This window comes from Anabas testudineus, chromosome 8, assembly GCF_900324465.2.
Source record: "Anabas testudineus chromosome 8, fAnaTes1.2, whole genome shotgun sequence".
NCBI lineage: Eukaryota > Metazoa > Chordata > Actinopteri > Anabantiformes > Anabantidae > Anabas > Anabas testudineus.
In genome coordinates, this window is record NC_046617.1 from 10,391,037 (window position 1) to 10,407,539 (window position 16,503).

The window sequence follows — 16,503 nt, forward strand, 5'->3', positions numbered from 1 at the left end:
TGAGGTAAGGACACTTAACTCATCGCATGCATTGCCATAGTCAACATGATTTTTATATTTGTGCTATGCTTTAAAAACAAAACAAATAAATCATCTCCTTTTCACAAATATAAATATATTTTATGTTTAGTATGTACAATAATGATTCGCCATCGTCAACCACATTAGTATTGAAGGGAGAGAAAAAGCATGTTGGTAAACTCTTGCTAATGGATACAGACACTGCAAAGACAGCCATGATTGGTTGGCGTGCTCAAGCACTCTCTCTGAAGACAAAGCAAGACAATATTAGTTTTATTGAGAAGGCTGGTGGTGTGGCTGTGCCGTGCCATGCCGCAGTCTACTAGTCCTGAGAGCTCCGGGTTTCACTGTCCTCCTCCAGCTCCCATTCAAAGTTCTGACCGGTCATTTGGTAGAACATCATGTTAAAGGGTTTGTAGAACTTGTGCAGTCGCCGAATCACGTCCGGGTCAATTTTAGGGTGAGTTCTCCCTTTAGACTTGCCGAGGCATCTGGGAGTGCTGCTGTCCTCTGGCTTCTTCAGACATGGAAATCCTTTAGTTTTATTAAAGTAAAAGTGTTTGTCTGTCACAATCCGCTTCAGTCCCAAGAAGTCTTGCACTTTGGCCATCTCACCTGCGGGATCCACAATGAGCCTCTCTCCGCTAACAAAGTGCATTTGGGAGAGAGGGAAATACTGCATCCAGCTTTCCAAGTGGAGCGCATATATTCCTATACGCAATGCACTCCATGAGGCGTCTATAAGACCCAGCGTCCGGTTCTTAAAAGCCAAAACCTCAAAGGTAGGGATCTCAGGTTTCTTGGACAAAGTCTGTGTATAGTCTGAAATGGCTCTAGTGACAGGATTACGGACTACAATAATAAGCTTGATGTCCCTGGCCATGGAGTGGATACGCTTCGGGGCATGGTTAGTCACAAAGTAGCTGGGTGTCTTCTCCATGGTGATCTGCCCCTCCAGCGTTGAAGGCATAAGGTCTCTGGGAACACAAACAGCAGAAAAAAAAAGCAGTTTAGAGCAGTATTATCCTCAACACCTCTTACAATGCAGAAGAAATACCCAAGGACACAAGGCAAGCAAATTTGGTACATTTATTAAGCAGTACATTATTTGAAATTACAAGTGAAAATAACTGTTATTATCACCGGACATTATGTTGTGGGGAGAAACATACAGCTAATTACATCCATAGAGTAATATGCAGAGATAAAAGAAAGAAGATGAAACGGCAGGCAAGCAAGTATGCTCATTGCTTAATTGACTCCATCTGTGTTACTCCAGGAGCTGTTTTGGAACTTTAATAATGAGTTTGCTGCATATCATTAGTACTGGGGTGCCTGGGGTATTGTTTTGTCATACATTTATTATGCATGCTAGGTTCACACTCTGTGCAGTCAGGTTTATTCCTTACTCACATGCACTTTGCATGCAATTGATGCTTGCAGGCAGCTCTCAGATTCCCCTCTCTTTACTATGTTTAAGGTTAGTGGCTATTCATTTAAAGCAGCAGTGATTAATTATCAGATCCGAGGTGATAATTTGTAAAACAATGGAACAGTCCCCAAGTTGACAAATTTATCTCAGGGACTACAGGAAACCATCTGTCATCGCCACAGATGATATGTTCAACTTAGTCTCCGAGAGTTGTAGGATACAACAGCGCAGAGGCAACTATATCATTTGCTCAGAAGCAAGTCTTGTTTCTACAGTTTCTATTTTTGTATCAATAATAAAGCATAGCATCCGCCTCAAGCAAATCCTTATCAAATGTTTACAGTGATGTTCAATCCAGTCCATGCTGTTTTCTTTGTTTGTAGGCTATGTGATTCAGTGCTAAATTGGTACATTAAATCCTCTGTGAGACATTCAGTTTATTTAACTACTTACAAATATGAGCATAGGAGCTCCACACTGTAATATTAAGAAAAGAAGACTCCAAACACCACGTGTTTTATTCCATCCAAATTTAGTAATGTTTCCTTGGAAATGAATGTAGAAAACAGCCAATCAAAATCCAAATGATTCCATTCAGGGTTAGTTGCAGAAAATTCTCCATAACTTAGGGATGAAAGGTGCGTACTTCTCCCTCCGATATGTTTCCTTCGATTAGGCTGCACTGCACCACTAACTTACAGTTGTAACGATATAGTTACATCAATCATTTGCATCTTTGACATATTCTAAATTAACTGTTCTCCAGCAAAGAATCCAATTTGCTCTGCAAAACATAAGAGCTGTTATGCCCATATCGACCACCCTCACACACACACACACAGATGCACCCATGGATACTGGGCTGAAAGTCTCACAAGTAGCCTGGTAATTGCATCTCAGTAACAGTATTGCCTTCCTGATGGGTAATTTCCCCCCGGATTATCTTTGTCTCTTGGCAGTATACAACTGTGGTTACTTCTGGGCCTGTAATGGGATAAACATATCTACACATAGCATAGTGATTAGAAAGAGCATTACTTTTTATTATACTCCATCACTTTTCCACACTTCCTCCTTTTACAGTAATGAACAGCTAAAGAGTTTGGTAACTTTTCAAGGACTTTTAAGTCTGTCTGCCATTTAACTCCAAAGTACAGTACAGTAGGTGGTCTGAGGGTGCAATATCACCAGGAATGGCAATATAGAAATGCTGAAATTAAACAACCTTGAAACAGCTGATATCCTACAGTACGGACGTGAGCTGCAGTGTCTCACTGGTAATGTGATGTGCATCTTTGGAGCATATCCAATTGACAGGACAGATGTACAAGGTTACCTTTTTGAAGGTGTGCACATAACGAGTCATTGTCCTGATTGGGCCTCAAAGCTAATCATCATACAGCAATTATAAATCAATGGAAACTGAGCAAGCCAAATACTTTGTTATTGTGGTTTCATTTTGATTGGGAATCAGTCATGGATCATGTACGTCTAAAATGTCAGTGGGATAGGAGGGCGGGAAGGAAATCAAATGCTGATAAACAAGCTAATTTCTCTGTGCGCATCAAATGACTCCTCTGGCCTTGCAGTCTAGTGGAACTGGTGTAAACAAGAGCGAACAGTTAACTCTTGCTTTTTTTTCCTCTCCGCATCAGCTGCTTAGCTGTACACAGGTCATTCAGGTGGGTAGGTAAATTAAATCCATAGTGTTAAAGAGGCCCAACAAACCATCTGCTGTTTACTGCCTCTGAATGAGAGCATACCATGTGGCATTTACTTTTTTTTTGCTTTTCAACACATGTCCAAAGCTTTATTTACATAGCAAACAGAAGTGTGAAGATGCAGATGAAGATGAAGTGCTTTACATTTGAAGTAAGTCTTAATAATATCTCCAATCAGATGTATGCCTCGGTACAGTATGCCTATAAGGGAATGGCTTCTGTTACAGTACATTTATTGATATAGTAGATAAAACAGAAGTATTAATAGCAACACATGCAGTATGTGACTGTGATACTTTGCTGCACCGACAGTTAAAATATCCCTGTTGGACATGCAGTCACTGTCGTGCAAATTATAAAAAAAACATGGAGTCAAAAATAGCTAAAACATTATTTAAGCCAGACAAACAAACGATCACTGTGAAAAATCAACCTTTAAAACTAAATAGCTCCAGCTGTATTGAGGTCATGTACTATAACTTGGGAAGGAAATCCATTTCACACCCACTCCACATGAGATTCAGATGTGGGGGATGCCCATTTGTCTCTGAAGGTTGATTCATCATTCAAAACGTGCAGTATACAAAATCAGAGCTCATTTTGGTGTTGTTAAGACAGAAACTAATCTTCACAGATAATCACAACTCTTCATGCCTAAACGCCCACCACAAAAGTGCTCTAAAACATGCCCAGGCATTTAACTCAAAGTTTTATTATCATTATGCTCTGTCAAACTGGTGCATGGGGAATATTTTGAGGCATGATGAGGTGAGGGATCACGCTAATTTACATTCCCAGATACTAATAGGTCCAAGCTGTTTCTGGAGGGATAGAGTTTCTTCAGAGAAGCTTAGTTGTTTCTAATAAACTCTGGCAGAGAAATAAAAGCTCCCCAAGTCTCTCATTTGGATTGATCACGGTTCGGCTGCGGAGTATCAATCCACGGAGCTTCCTCCATGTCATGTCAAATACAATCAATTATTCTAAAGGAGTCCACTCATAATAAGCTCCAGAGTCCTTGGAGAGCACATTTTTGAGACAGCGCCAGTGTTGTGGGCAGGCGTCTGTGATCCTCTGAGTAATTCCTAAAAAATAATACGATGACAATGTGAATGAACTGTTTTTTTCTTCTATCAGTATTGACTCAGTTAAATGGAGTAATCCTTGTGCCATGTAACAAGATTTTTTTAAGCAGTTTCTTACATGATATCAGAGCCTCCACTCTTAGTGCAGGCAGACAATTAGAAAGAAAATGAATGGCTATTGTTTTGTGTGTGTGTGTGTTACTCTGAGTCCGATTGCAAATATCAATTGAGGGTGTGAGCGGCTATTCATCAAGAACAGTCAGGACATTTGAAGTGAGAGATACTGTGGTCAGTTTGCAGTGAATAATCCCATTATAACACCCTGAGTGGCATGTTTGCAATTAAACCGGCACAAAGAACAAAGACGCTGGTTCACTGACAAGTGAAAAAAGAAAACAAAAAACTGGTCAAATGAGTCATTCTTCGCTCAGCTTTCAACAAGTGGATGTGTATGCGTGTTTGGCACAAACAAGAAAACAAGCCTACAGGCCAGAGCAAAGGGCCCTAGTGGGTCTGTTTTGGAGTGGGAGGCATTGTTTTGTCATGGTTAAGGTGCAACTTTCAGGAGGAAAACAAACACAAGAGCACGCTGCCATTCTCCGTGATGAGATCAGGCTCAAGTATTGGTGGAGAGTTTGGGTTGTTTTTGTTTTTCTCCATCTGAATCTGACCTTTCCACCCGAGTGTAGTGAAAGGATCCTCTAGGTGGGTACGGCTTGAAGCAATCCACTGCTTCTACTTATGCAACCTACTGTAAGCATGCGTTATTGCGAGGCTATTTTTTACCCTTCTCTGACTATCTCTAAGGTTGACTTAAAGATAGACCTTAAGATAGACTAAACAGGTGACAATATGCACACTGTCGCCAAGTCAGAAAGTGCTCTACTATGTGATACATTTATAAAAAATACATGGCTGTATCTTCAAGCAGTCTCTTACATGGACATGATGCAGCATCAAGATGTTTCATTACACAGTATCTTTCAGATGAACGCCTGCTATCTGTTTAATCCAGATACCAGATCTTTGATGAAGACGTGGTGGCAATTTGACTACAAAGGCCACATCGCCCTGACACTACTCACTCGCACCTTTTTACTTCTTCTCCATATCTTGTCATCCAATTCATATTCTTCACACATTTATTCCCAAACTAGTCCATTCATTTCTCTGCTTTTTTATGCTTTTTGCTAGATCATTTATCCAGTTTTTTTTTTTTTTTTTTTTGGCCACTTCCAAATCCAGCATGTCTCTCCAAATGAATCAGAAAATACAGCCAGTGGCCAGTTTTACAAAACACAGTCTGAAACATCTCTGGTTCCTCGAGGTGTAGATTCAACTATGTGATCAGCTTCTCGTCTGTAGTTCGTGGTTCTGCTGAATAGTATTGCATCATATTAAGCAGTATTTGTGATGTTTTTCCCGCACTGTGCAGATTAAAATGTCAAAAGAAACATTTTCAGCTAAACATAAGTTGCTTGTAGGGTCCTGAGATCTTATTTTGTAACATGAAATATGGATTTAGTTTGTATACCCTGCACACATATTACACATCCGATTTGCCTGTAGCCACACTCTTGTCTTTCAGTGTGACACAGAGCTTTCTGTTCTACCACCCCGTGCACGAAACCTTGGGTCACAGACTACAGATTTTCAGATCACCTCGCCTACACAGTTTCACCTTTACCTTTCTCACTAATTAAATGTAACATTTTGAGCCCTTTATGTGGGGTATATGCCAAATTATCCTATTATCATAAAATTATAAACCTGCATTAAATATCGCCTGGGTCTCTTGAGTTCAGTTAGTCTTAGTGACAAGCAAACCATTTACGCTGAGTGGCAAAAAGGATAAAATGGTTTTATATATATTATTTTCATACTTTTACTCAAAGCAACTTCACCCCAGTCTCCCACACGTAGGTTGGCAATCTTACCACTACACTATCCAGCCTCTATGGTGGCTAAATGGTGAGACTAATTAAAAGGCAGCAACGTCAGCACTCTAAATAAGCCCATTATACTCTATTTGTACTGCAGCAGAACTGTGGGCTTCATAAGAGTAGTTGAAGAGAGAAGTGACAGCTGGTCCTGATCAAAACCCTATTCCCTGGTCTCTTCCAGAGATCCCCCAAAGACCGCCCAATTTCTAACAGTGGGCAAGCTAGATACCGTTCTCCCCACATCACCCGACTGCAGCGCTGAGATCTAACGCTGTGTTAAGATGCTCTTTGGACATAAAACATCATGAAATAAAGTGTGGCAACAAGGGAAATGATGAGGATGTTTGGAATGCTGCACCGCTCTGCATCATGAGTTGATAACATTGTGTATGAGCCTGAAAATGAGTCTATTTTTAACCATATTTAAGTCCACACAGAGAAGAGGCGATCTTATATTAAATCAAAGACTCTAACTTTATCATTATAAAAAAGGCAACGACATCTCCTCAACATATACAGTATAGGCCCCAAACCTAAAATAATATTCTTACATAAAACTTTATCTGCACACTAATATACCAACAGCAGTCTCCTATGAAGGATGATGTCCTCTTATTGTTCTTTGCCTGTTTGTTTCATTTGCTCCTGGATGAGGTGATGAGAGCACTTCAGCCTACATTCACACAATCTGATCACAATTGCTGACAATACTCTGATGACTGTTGTGATATTGTCGCTAGTCCATACACTGAAGCAAACTCACATAAAAGTGGCGACATTGGAACACTCTCAGAAAACTATTACCTTAACATACAACACATATTTTTTAATGTTGTATAGTTTTTTTTCCCTCTCCATTCGATAATAGGTTTTCATTGATCTCTTATTTACTCGAGGTGCATAAACCTTCTCAAAATGTTTAATAGCTCAGAGAAAAACACAAAACGACTATCTGTAATTGGAAGTCACACCTGAATACGTCAGAGTCAAAGGCTAAAATTTACATCCTGGAAATGTTGCAGATCCGGTTCAGTTAAGCAGAACCAATTAATATGACAGTTTAAACATGATAGATTTCCGTGCCCGAGAAAAATGGCCAACACTTCAGGATTCAGTGATTTTTACTAAAGTTGACCACAGATAAAACTCTCATATGAAGCAACATTTAATGTCAATACCCTTTATTTCTCATTTAACCATATGCATCTGTGAAATCTTGTTATGGAAGTTATTCAGTGTCATAATTCAAATGGCAATTCAATATGTGATTTGATGATGAAATTTGAAAATGCATACTGCAACTGACAGTTTTTCCAAGAATTTTCCAAGAGTGGCAAATCAATTATCAGTTTCGTTTAATTAAAAGTTTAAATAAAAGCTAAATCAATTGCATTTCATATTGCAATGGTTTTTAGTCTCTTTATTCAAATGGTAATTCATTTTGCAGTAGGCAATTCAATGTGCAAATTAAAAATGTACTGCAGACTTCAGGTTTTCACACTTACTATTAACCTTGTAATACGGTCGCAGCACATTTTTAAGTACAGCTGGCTTGACCGCAGCTGGGAGAGAGTTTGCACTCTATTCACAACTTTGTCGAATTAGATTAGCATCAACATCATGAGCTAATACATAGAACAGCAGCAACAAGTTCCTCCGAGGCCATAACTTTACTAGCAAGGGTCAATGAGACCAGTTCTACTCTGCCGCTGATTGGCTTATGGTTGTTACTCTCATTGGTTTGGTCATACCAGATGTAGGTGTACAGGATACGAGATTTCCACTTGAGTTTGACACACAAAAATGAATTGCCAGTTGCATTTTCTAATTTCATGACATAATATCATTTGAATTATGACAGTGAAAAACTTCCATAGACTCCTTATGCTTACCCGGCCTTTGCCTGGTACCTTGTGCGTTACTTTTGATAAAAGCATCTGGCAAATGAATAGATGTAAATGTAAACAGGTGTCTTCAAAAGGTACAGTATACTTCTGCTTTCCATCAGAGCAAAGCCATATGGTTTAAACCATCACCAGCAAACCAAATTAAGCCAATTATTAAAGATTTTACAGACTGTTGTTAAAGTTGATATGATATTTCCATGACACTTTTTTGTTAATATTTGCATAATTAATGTATCTAATACAAGTAAGACAGTGTACTGTAGCTTACACTGAGCGATGTTGGTGTACTGTAGTATATCTGGAAAACAGGCCATCTGTCCTATTTCCCCTCTTTTTCATATCTGAGTGGTTCTTTTTTTGGCAGCACTATCAGTTAAACACCTGAACATGAACCTTTCCAAGAAATTACCCATCACAGTCACTTTTTCTCCATTTTTTCCCAATTCATTATGAAGCTATAGGTCAGTGTGACACCACAAAGAAGAGGGCTGCACAAACTCTTTCCATTTTCTCTGCCAGACATCAGGACATGCTACAATATATCCAGTAATAGAGACAGAACGTGATTCAGAGAATCAGATGAAATCCTGCAGTTTTTTTTTTTTTTTTTTTTTTTTGCCTCTTTAGAGAAATTGACGTTAACTCACAAAATGTCAGGATGAATATCTGGAAAAAAGTTATGGCAGGCAAACGTGTTACTTTTGAGATTTCTCACATTGCAGAAATTGGTAATGTGTGCCATAAAACAGTGGGGAAATGTCAGTGTTAATCTTTGTCTGGCCAAGAATCAGCGATACATACAATCAAAGTATCTGCATGCTTTATCAACCTTGAAGTATTTACAGGTTCCATCACAGGAGGCTATTTACTGGTCAATGACTTTATTTATTTCATTTGTTTGTCTACTAATATTGATTCTGCAGGAGAATAAACCTAAAAACCAGCCCAAAAAAATTGACACCAAAGCATCCATAATGGCATACTGTACAAAGGTCATTTTGTTGCCAGAGATTTAATGCAGAGGCAGTGAAAACACTACTTCCATTAACAAGTTACAATGTGTCAGTTAAAATAGAAACTAATAGTTTCGCTGCATTTGCTCTCACTGACAACAGCTTGCCCCTGCTCCATTTTCAAGCTCAGCAGGTATTTCACAGGGATAAATGGTGTGGGAGTCTTTTGCTTTGTCAGGAATTTAAAAAAGATCAGGAAAGTGAGGATGACAAAAACAAATTTTAGCCCTAAAATATTTGCTATACTGAGCAGCAGAAAAGGGTCGGCTATCTTAGCCGACTTGTCAAACCAAGACTTTGAATTCCAGCTGTGGAAAATGTTGTATGTTGTGAGTCTCTGCTTACAGAGCCTTGTGTTCATAATCGTATTTAAAAATGTTGCACTTTTGCACACACAAGAACATATTAAGATGATTTATTAAAGAACAATAGTGAACTAATAACTGAATTAAAATGTTCAGTGTCTCCGTCATCAGACGTGCTCCTGATGCCGTGTGACATGTGTTTGATCGCTGGTTTTAATGGGCACATGTGCAGCAGCAGGCTGACATAGCAAAGCAGGGAAATGTGTATTGATCCTGCTATTCAAATAGTGGTGAAAAAGTTAAAGGGGGGTTAAAATGAGTTTAAAAAAGCTAAATGTATGTGAAGTGTTTGATCAGCAATTTACTGCCACAACTGGTCAGCAACTAAATGTGACAAACTGAAATGATTTTTTCTCTTGAGGAGGGGCGAGAGTCGAATTGGCAAACCACCATCATATTTATGCTACTGTGCTGATAGAAAACAGCGATTCCATTTTTAATATGGTGTGCGTTGTGTGATAAAGCTGCTGTTTGGCATCATGGGTCTGTTATTCCTCAGAAGAACTGCAAGTACAAACACAGCTAGAAGTGCTGGTATCCAGGCACTTAAAAATGAACAGCCATCATTTACATTAGAAGATTTACATTTCCATTTAATTATTTGACAGAAGATTACTTGTATTGTTGTTACAAGTAATTGGCATTGACTATTTTTATTGGAATTTCATATTACATACACTTTGATTTTGATTTTTAACCCAACATATTTGAAATAAAATGGCATTTCACAGGACGGTGACTGCTGGACGGTATGTTTTGTATGTTCACCTCCACAGTGCCTTGATAATCTTCTGATTTCATTGTGGCCTGCACAGATTAAAGGCAGACACAACAAAGCAACCCAATCACATAACTGAACCTCTTCCATGTCTCACAGTGGGGATGGTGTTCTTTTATTTGGAAGCTTCATGTTTTCTCTTCTCTGAACGTAGAGCTGATGTGACTTACCAAAATGCTCTCATTTTGTTTCATGTGTCCAGAGGACAGTCTCCCAGAAGCAGTGTGACTTGTCAACATGCATTTTTATCAAACTCCAGTCAGTTTTTCATGTTTCTCTCAAAAGTGAGGTCTTCCTGGGTCCTCTTCCATAAAACTCACTTTTATTCAGAAAGTAGTGTTTAGTGCGGCTGGACAATATTGTACCTTCATCCTCAGGTCAGCAGGTATCTTTTTCAAAGTTTTAATTGGTTCTTTTTTTCACAATTCAAACTATACCACTATTCAATCTGGGCTCAGTGTCTCTCTTGTAGCTACATACAAGGAAATTATAATTATGCAAATGTTGTCAGACAATTGTCAAGCTAATTAGGAGATGGTCTTGTAAACTTTACTTTCACCATGCTTTCTTATCTAGTCATAGACGTTTGATACACAAAGAAAAATTCAGCCTACTGCAAAAGTATCCCAAATACTAGTTAAATACCCACTGCAGTTGCTGTAATAGGTTATCTGGTGAAGTTAAGCCATCTTCTTGTTAAATATTAATATTAGCGGCAGCAAAAGCAGTGAAAACATATAGAAACAGGATCTAAGCATATATAAGCGAATGCATTAAGATAAGAAAGGCTATCAGTGTCCATTTAAAAATTCTTTGTATATGCAGTGTTCAAATTCATACAATAGTCATGGGAGGTGCAATATTGAATACTCAAAATCTTAATCCCAAAGCACTTACACAGTAGATTGTGAGATGTTTTTTGATTAAATAACGCACATTTTAAATTAGTGCTGAAAAGTGACAGTTCTTGCAATATTAATCGTGGATAAACCTCTGCCTCCATACCTTTGGTTCTTACAACAGAAAATCCAGAGGGGACATTAGAGTCAAACTTTATGAGGGGACTGAGTTAATCATTAAAGTTTACAAAATGTGGCTTCTTTTCAATTGAAATAAACGTCCTGCTGCACTGTTTCTTCTTCTGCACTCCTTTAGTTGGAACGAGTTTCGCATTAATGTAACGATTAGATTACTGTTATTTATAGTTAGGGGAGGGAGGTTTCTCTGGGTTTTCCACAGATGGCCACAGCCTCTCCACACCCTCCTTGGAGGCACCATTGCATAACCTTCTTGAATTCTGGTTATTTATTAGAATTAACATCAACTAATCAACCAGTACATCTTTATCTTGTTAGTTGCAGACAGCATTGTTCCTTCCTAAACGAAGCTGATCAACCACTCTTTCTGACAATATTCGGTTGGAAACCATGTTAAAAAATAGTTCTACCAAAAGCAATTCATCTTTTAAAAAGGAAGTGTGACCTTAATCAGGTACTCTGCCAAAGTGAGTTTTTTGTAACATCAAAGATCTGCTGGAAAACTGTTTCTGTGTGCTACTAATACATTTGTGGAGCTTGTGAATAAAACCACTTTTTACTGTATGAACTGGTAAACAGCTTTTTTTCTACACTCGACTAATGTGGGAGTGACAAGTTGATGAAAGCATATTGTGCAGCACAGGTACATATATTTTTCAGTGAAAAGATGTTCATTAATATTAATATATGCGGTGCCAGAATCAGGTAAAAGTCATAACACTTGTGATCAGAGGAAGCTGGAGAATTTCTTCAGCCACACAGCACTTTGGAAAAGACTAAGGTACACAGAAGACCACACAAACATTTGGACTGTCATTTGCAAAAAAATAAAAAATAAAATAAATAAAAATATTGATTTTTCAAGCTCTCTCTTTTTCAACTATCTTCCATCATTGACAACACCACTTATGAACCTTTCAAACCTTTAACCTGGTCTTATCGATTGTGCTTAGAATGAAAATCACTATGCACAATAGAATTATTAATAATACACTCTTGAATCATAGAGGTAGGTGAGTGTAGTGGACACACACACACACACACACACACACACACACACACACACTGGAAGTATCTGTAACATGAGGGATAATTCACTTTATCGTCAGTTCGTTTCATCAGAACAGCTGGAGCCATCTACAGGGACATGTAATTTAAAGTGCAGCCACAGAACTGAACTGTGCACAATAAATTACGACTGAAAGCTTTGAGAAATATCATTTTTGAACTATAGCTATTTAAGTGCAAGAAGTGTACTAAACGATGAGCTGCTAAATATTAATTAACCAAAAGCCATCCTTCATGTGCCAGCTTTTCTAAATGAAGCAGCATAGCAGAAATGTCATCTGTGAGTAAAGTAGTTCAAAATATTGTTTATGTTGACATTATGACGCTTTGATTCAGCCAACAGATGAAACTGCAAAATCATGCCCAAGATAATAACACTTACAATAAATTGAACATGACAAATAAATGAAAAATGAATACTGCTTGTAATCTTTTACAGCTACAGAGAATTATGTGGACATTTATTAGCGCACAGTTGCAATTAGGTTTCTTGTCAAAATGCATTATATGTGTGAAGATGCTTTGAAACGGAATCATTTTATGTTCGCGTGTTCAAATGTTGCGTTGGTCTTAGAGACAGAGATGTTTGTACTGTAACATCTGGATGCAAAGGAAACAGGCTGCTAAGAATGTTATAATCACGCAGACAAGGACTAAGCTGCTCCATTACGGGCTAAGCTGACCTATCAGTGGGGCTTTTACTAATCCAAATTCTGCTTTAGCTGGTAGAGATTGCTCAATTCAGACAGTATGCTGAGAGGACTAAAAAAAAAAAAAAAGATCAAATAGTTCAACCGCCGTGTGAGCTACTATCATTTATAGATATTTATCCCCCAATATCAATCTGTGCACAAAAAGCTATTTTTTTTTTCCACTTGGAAAACATCATTTTCACAGTGCATATTCTATTTGCTTGCCAGATAAATGCCAGCTATGACCAGTTTGGAGGGCCTTAAGCGTGCTTTCATTTAGCACGAGCTTAACAGCTGAAGCCGCTATACTGACATCATACTCAAATGTGCTGAGTGACAGTTATTTTTACAGCTGCAGACAGGGGAGGGCGCAGACAGCGTTCTTTTATGTAAGAATTACTGTGTTTACTTGTTGGTGCACACAGTTGTTTTCTCTCATGTCTAATCAAAAACTCTTTTGGGGTTCTTCTGTTATAACTGTTGCAGTTTTGGGGAAGGTAATGCATTTCTGAATTCTTGTTTGTCTTGGGGGGGGGGGGGGGGGGGGTTTCGTACAGAGGCTGAACACTGGGTGCATATTCCAGAGCTATTGTATTAGCGGCTCATCCTAGGCTCCATAGATACACTTTGTTAGCCAGGCTGACTTGACACAGGGGAAATTAATTTGCTATAGTCATATAATGGTTGGTTATTTAATCAGTGTTAGAATTAATCTAACACCTTAATCTCAGTGGTTCCCTTCTCCTCCTGGAGTTCATACCTGCAAAAGACTAAAAGTGATTAGAAACAGACTTCATTGTTCTGTCAAGAGGCAAACATAAATGGCAATATAATCACTACCATTAAATGCCACCGGTGTTACGGATGAATGTCATCATGTGATGGCATCTAAGCTTTTTGGGGTTTGGTCATGTACAGTCTATTTAATAACTCTCAAACTCAAAGAATAGTGAGTGCTTTCCCCACTCTTGCAACCATAACGTTAAGTGAACACCGACCACAGATCTTAACTCACTGCACAGAAAGCCTCTGCAGGACCTCTAACCTGTTTATTATGGCTGTTCCACATGATTTCTGCTGGTTACAGCCCCCAAACCAACAGAAAGATATTCTTTATAATTGAGGAAATGGCCAGACAACACCTCAACTGTGAAATGACTGTTGCAATTCATTGAACATCTCGGTGGCTTTCAATACTCGAGATGGGAGGAGATATGAGAATGTAATCCTTGAATGGATTTTGATATAGCCCTCAGCCCTTTGAGCAGCTTGTTTGAGCACTTCCAGTAAAACCCTGTACACACCCTTAATCTCCCCAGCAGAGGTAGTTTGACACAGCATGTGAATCTGTCATAAACACACGTCACAAATGCAGGATAATGTTTTAGAGATATACAGATTAACTTGTGTAATCCAGGCTGCCAAAGGGAGAGCTTAAAGAGAAATGTGTCAAATGTTTATAGATAGAATAAAACGAAATATTAAGCCTGATTTTACAAATATCTGCATATATATCAAATATTCTGTTTCGTTCTAGAAGTATAGCAGAGATAAATTGAAATTCAATTAAATAAATAAAAACATTGCTGTTACAAAACTTTAATTCTCATTTGTCTTAACATTTCTAAATTCCAATTGCGATGCACATACATTTGAATGTGGCTCAATCTAAATCATCACGGCAAAGTAAAAAAAAAATCTTCATCCAAGTGTTTTCCAAGAAATTTCATGGAATGTCTAAGTGCTTCTGTGTCACACAGCAATTAGCAATTAATTTAGACAAGTGTGTTAAACACACACACACACACACACACACACACACACACACAGACAAATAAAAAAATAAAATGTGTGCTGACCTAAATGCATAAATAAAAGTAATTCTTGTGGGACACGTGGGAGGCCACTTGACTGCTGTGTCAGCTGGACAAGTGCGAAGTGATAAAAAATGTAGTTATCCAAGTAGTTGGAGACAAAAACCCAGAATAACTTCTATAAATTGTGACCTGCTGTTCCAGCATTGTCATTGTAAGCAGATTTCTGTTTCCTTGGTGTGAAAAACAACACTCATTGGCTTAAATGTTTCATTTGATGTGAAACCAAATGTGTTGGTATTCTGAATGAACCTTTAGGGAAAGGGTATGTGATGGGGGGAAGAATGAATTTCAACATGTAGCCAATGTTGAACTGCTTAGCTGAAGCAGTCACACTTGATCGCACCCACAAACCGCTTTGAGCTTCATGAGGTTGTTTTTTTTTTTTTTTTTTCCTGACAGCGAGTCAGAGAAACAAACTAAAACAACAGCTGTGTTTTCTGTGATGTTTTTGTCCAAAAGCTGCACTGAGATCTAAGACCACAGCTACACACACACACACACACATTATTGGTCCAAATCTTATGCATGGGGCAAAGCAGTGGTGCAGTTGGCTGAGAAATGGCATCATAAATGTGGGCAATGTATATATTCTACCATGGCTTTACAGTAAGAGGTTTTGCAAGTTAAACCTATATACAGTAAGAGTTGAAAACCATGGAGCTTGGCAATTCGCTTACAGGAAACATGTGGTTAACCATATAGCAAATGATGTGGACAATATCGTCTGTTGGAGCTACAGTTGTCCATGTACCATGTTTGTCAATATGTGCAGTGTTAAGATGTGATGCAACAGTCTATTTCACAACCCTTAGTACTAAACATGTTCATGTACACATGTACACATTTTATTACAGTATTTATCAGGGTTTTCTGATGGAATATATCCCAGAGGTCGTCCAAGTTTAATTGTGAAACTGAAGCCTGCTGATTCCACTACTGCACTGTTATGCTACTATGCGTTGGAATGTGTGCATACATTTTCAGAGCAAGAGACAAACCATAAATATGCCTGATCAATACCCAATGCTTAAAGCAGCTACACGTCCAACGCGAAGGATAAATGAGTTGAAGCAAATTGTCCTCACAGGCTGAGTAGCATGTTTTAATTACTTGCGAAACCTGCCCTATTATCTCTAGCTGTCTGCATTTCACATCAGTATTCAATTAAACACTGCAATCAGATGATTTGGCAGAGCGAACTGCACTGCGGCTTTTTGATGCTTCTCCCAGTGTAATGCGAAGAACATATTGAAGGTATCTCATAAAGGCAGCGTTTTTCTAAAATGAAGCAAATAGGTTTTTTTTGGATCCAAAAGAACAAAAAAAAAAAAAACCTTTTTAAACACACATTCAATAAAACGTGACAAATTAAATACTGCAATCACATTAATTCCATTTTTTATCTTTAGAACTGAAGAAAACCTTAAACTGTCTTGGATGTCAGTGTCAATATATGTCAGTACACATGTTTTCTTCAGCAATGCATGAATTCTGTATTACTGTACATGAGCACTTTACTTATTTATGATCTAAGAAAAAGAGTCATTAGTTTGTACATCAGTGG

General features: G+C 38.3%; 1 protein-coding gene across 1 annotated transcript in view; it reads right to left on the reverse strand.

Annotated features, from left to right (window-relative positions):
• Positions 1–343: 343 nt before the first annotated feature.
• hs3st4 (heparan sulfate (glucosamine) 3-O-sulfotransferase 4) overlaps positions 344–16,503 on the reverse strand; it is a 64,517-nt gene continuing 48,357 nt past the window's right edge. The window contains exon 2 of the mRNA XM_026357984.1: positions 344–998. Within this exon, the coding sequence (XP_026213769.1) occupies positions 344–998 (655 nt within the window). The remainder of the gene's footprint in view (positions 999–16,503) is intronic.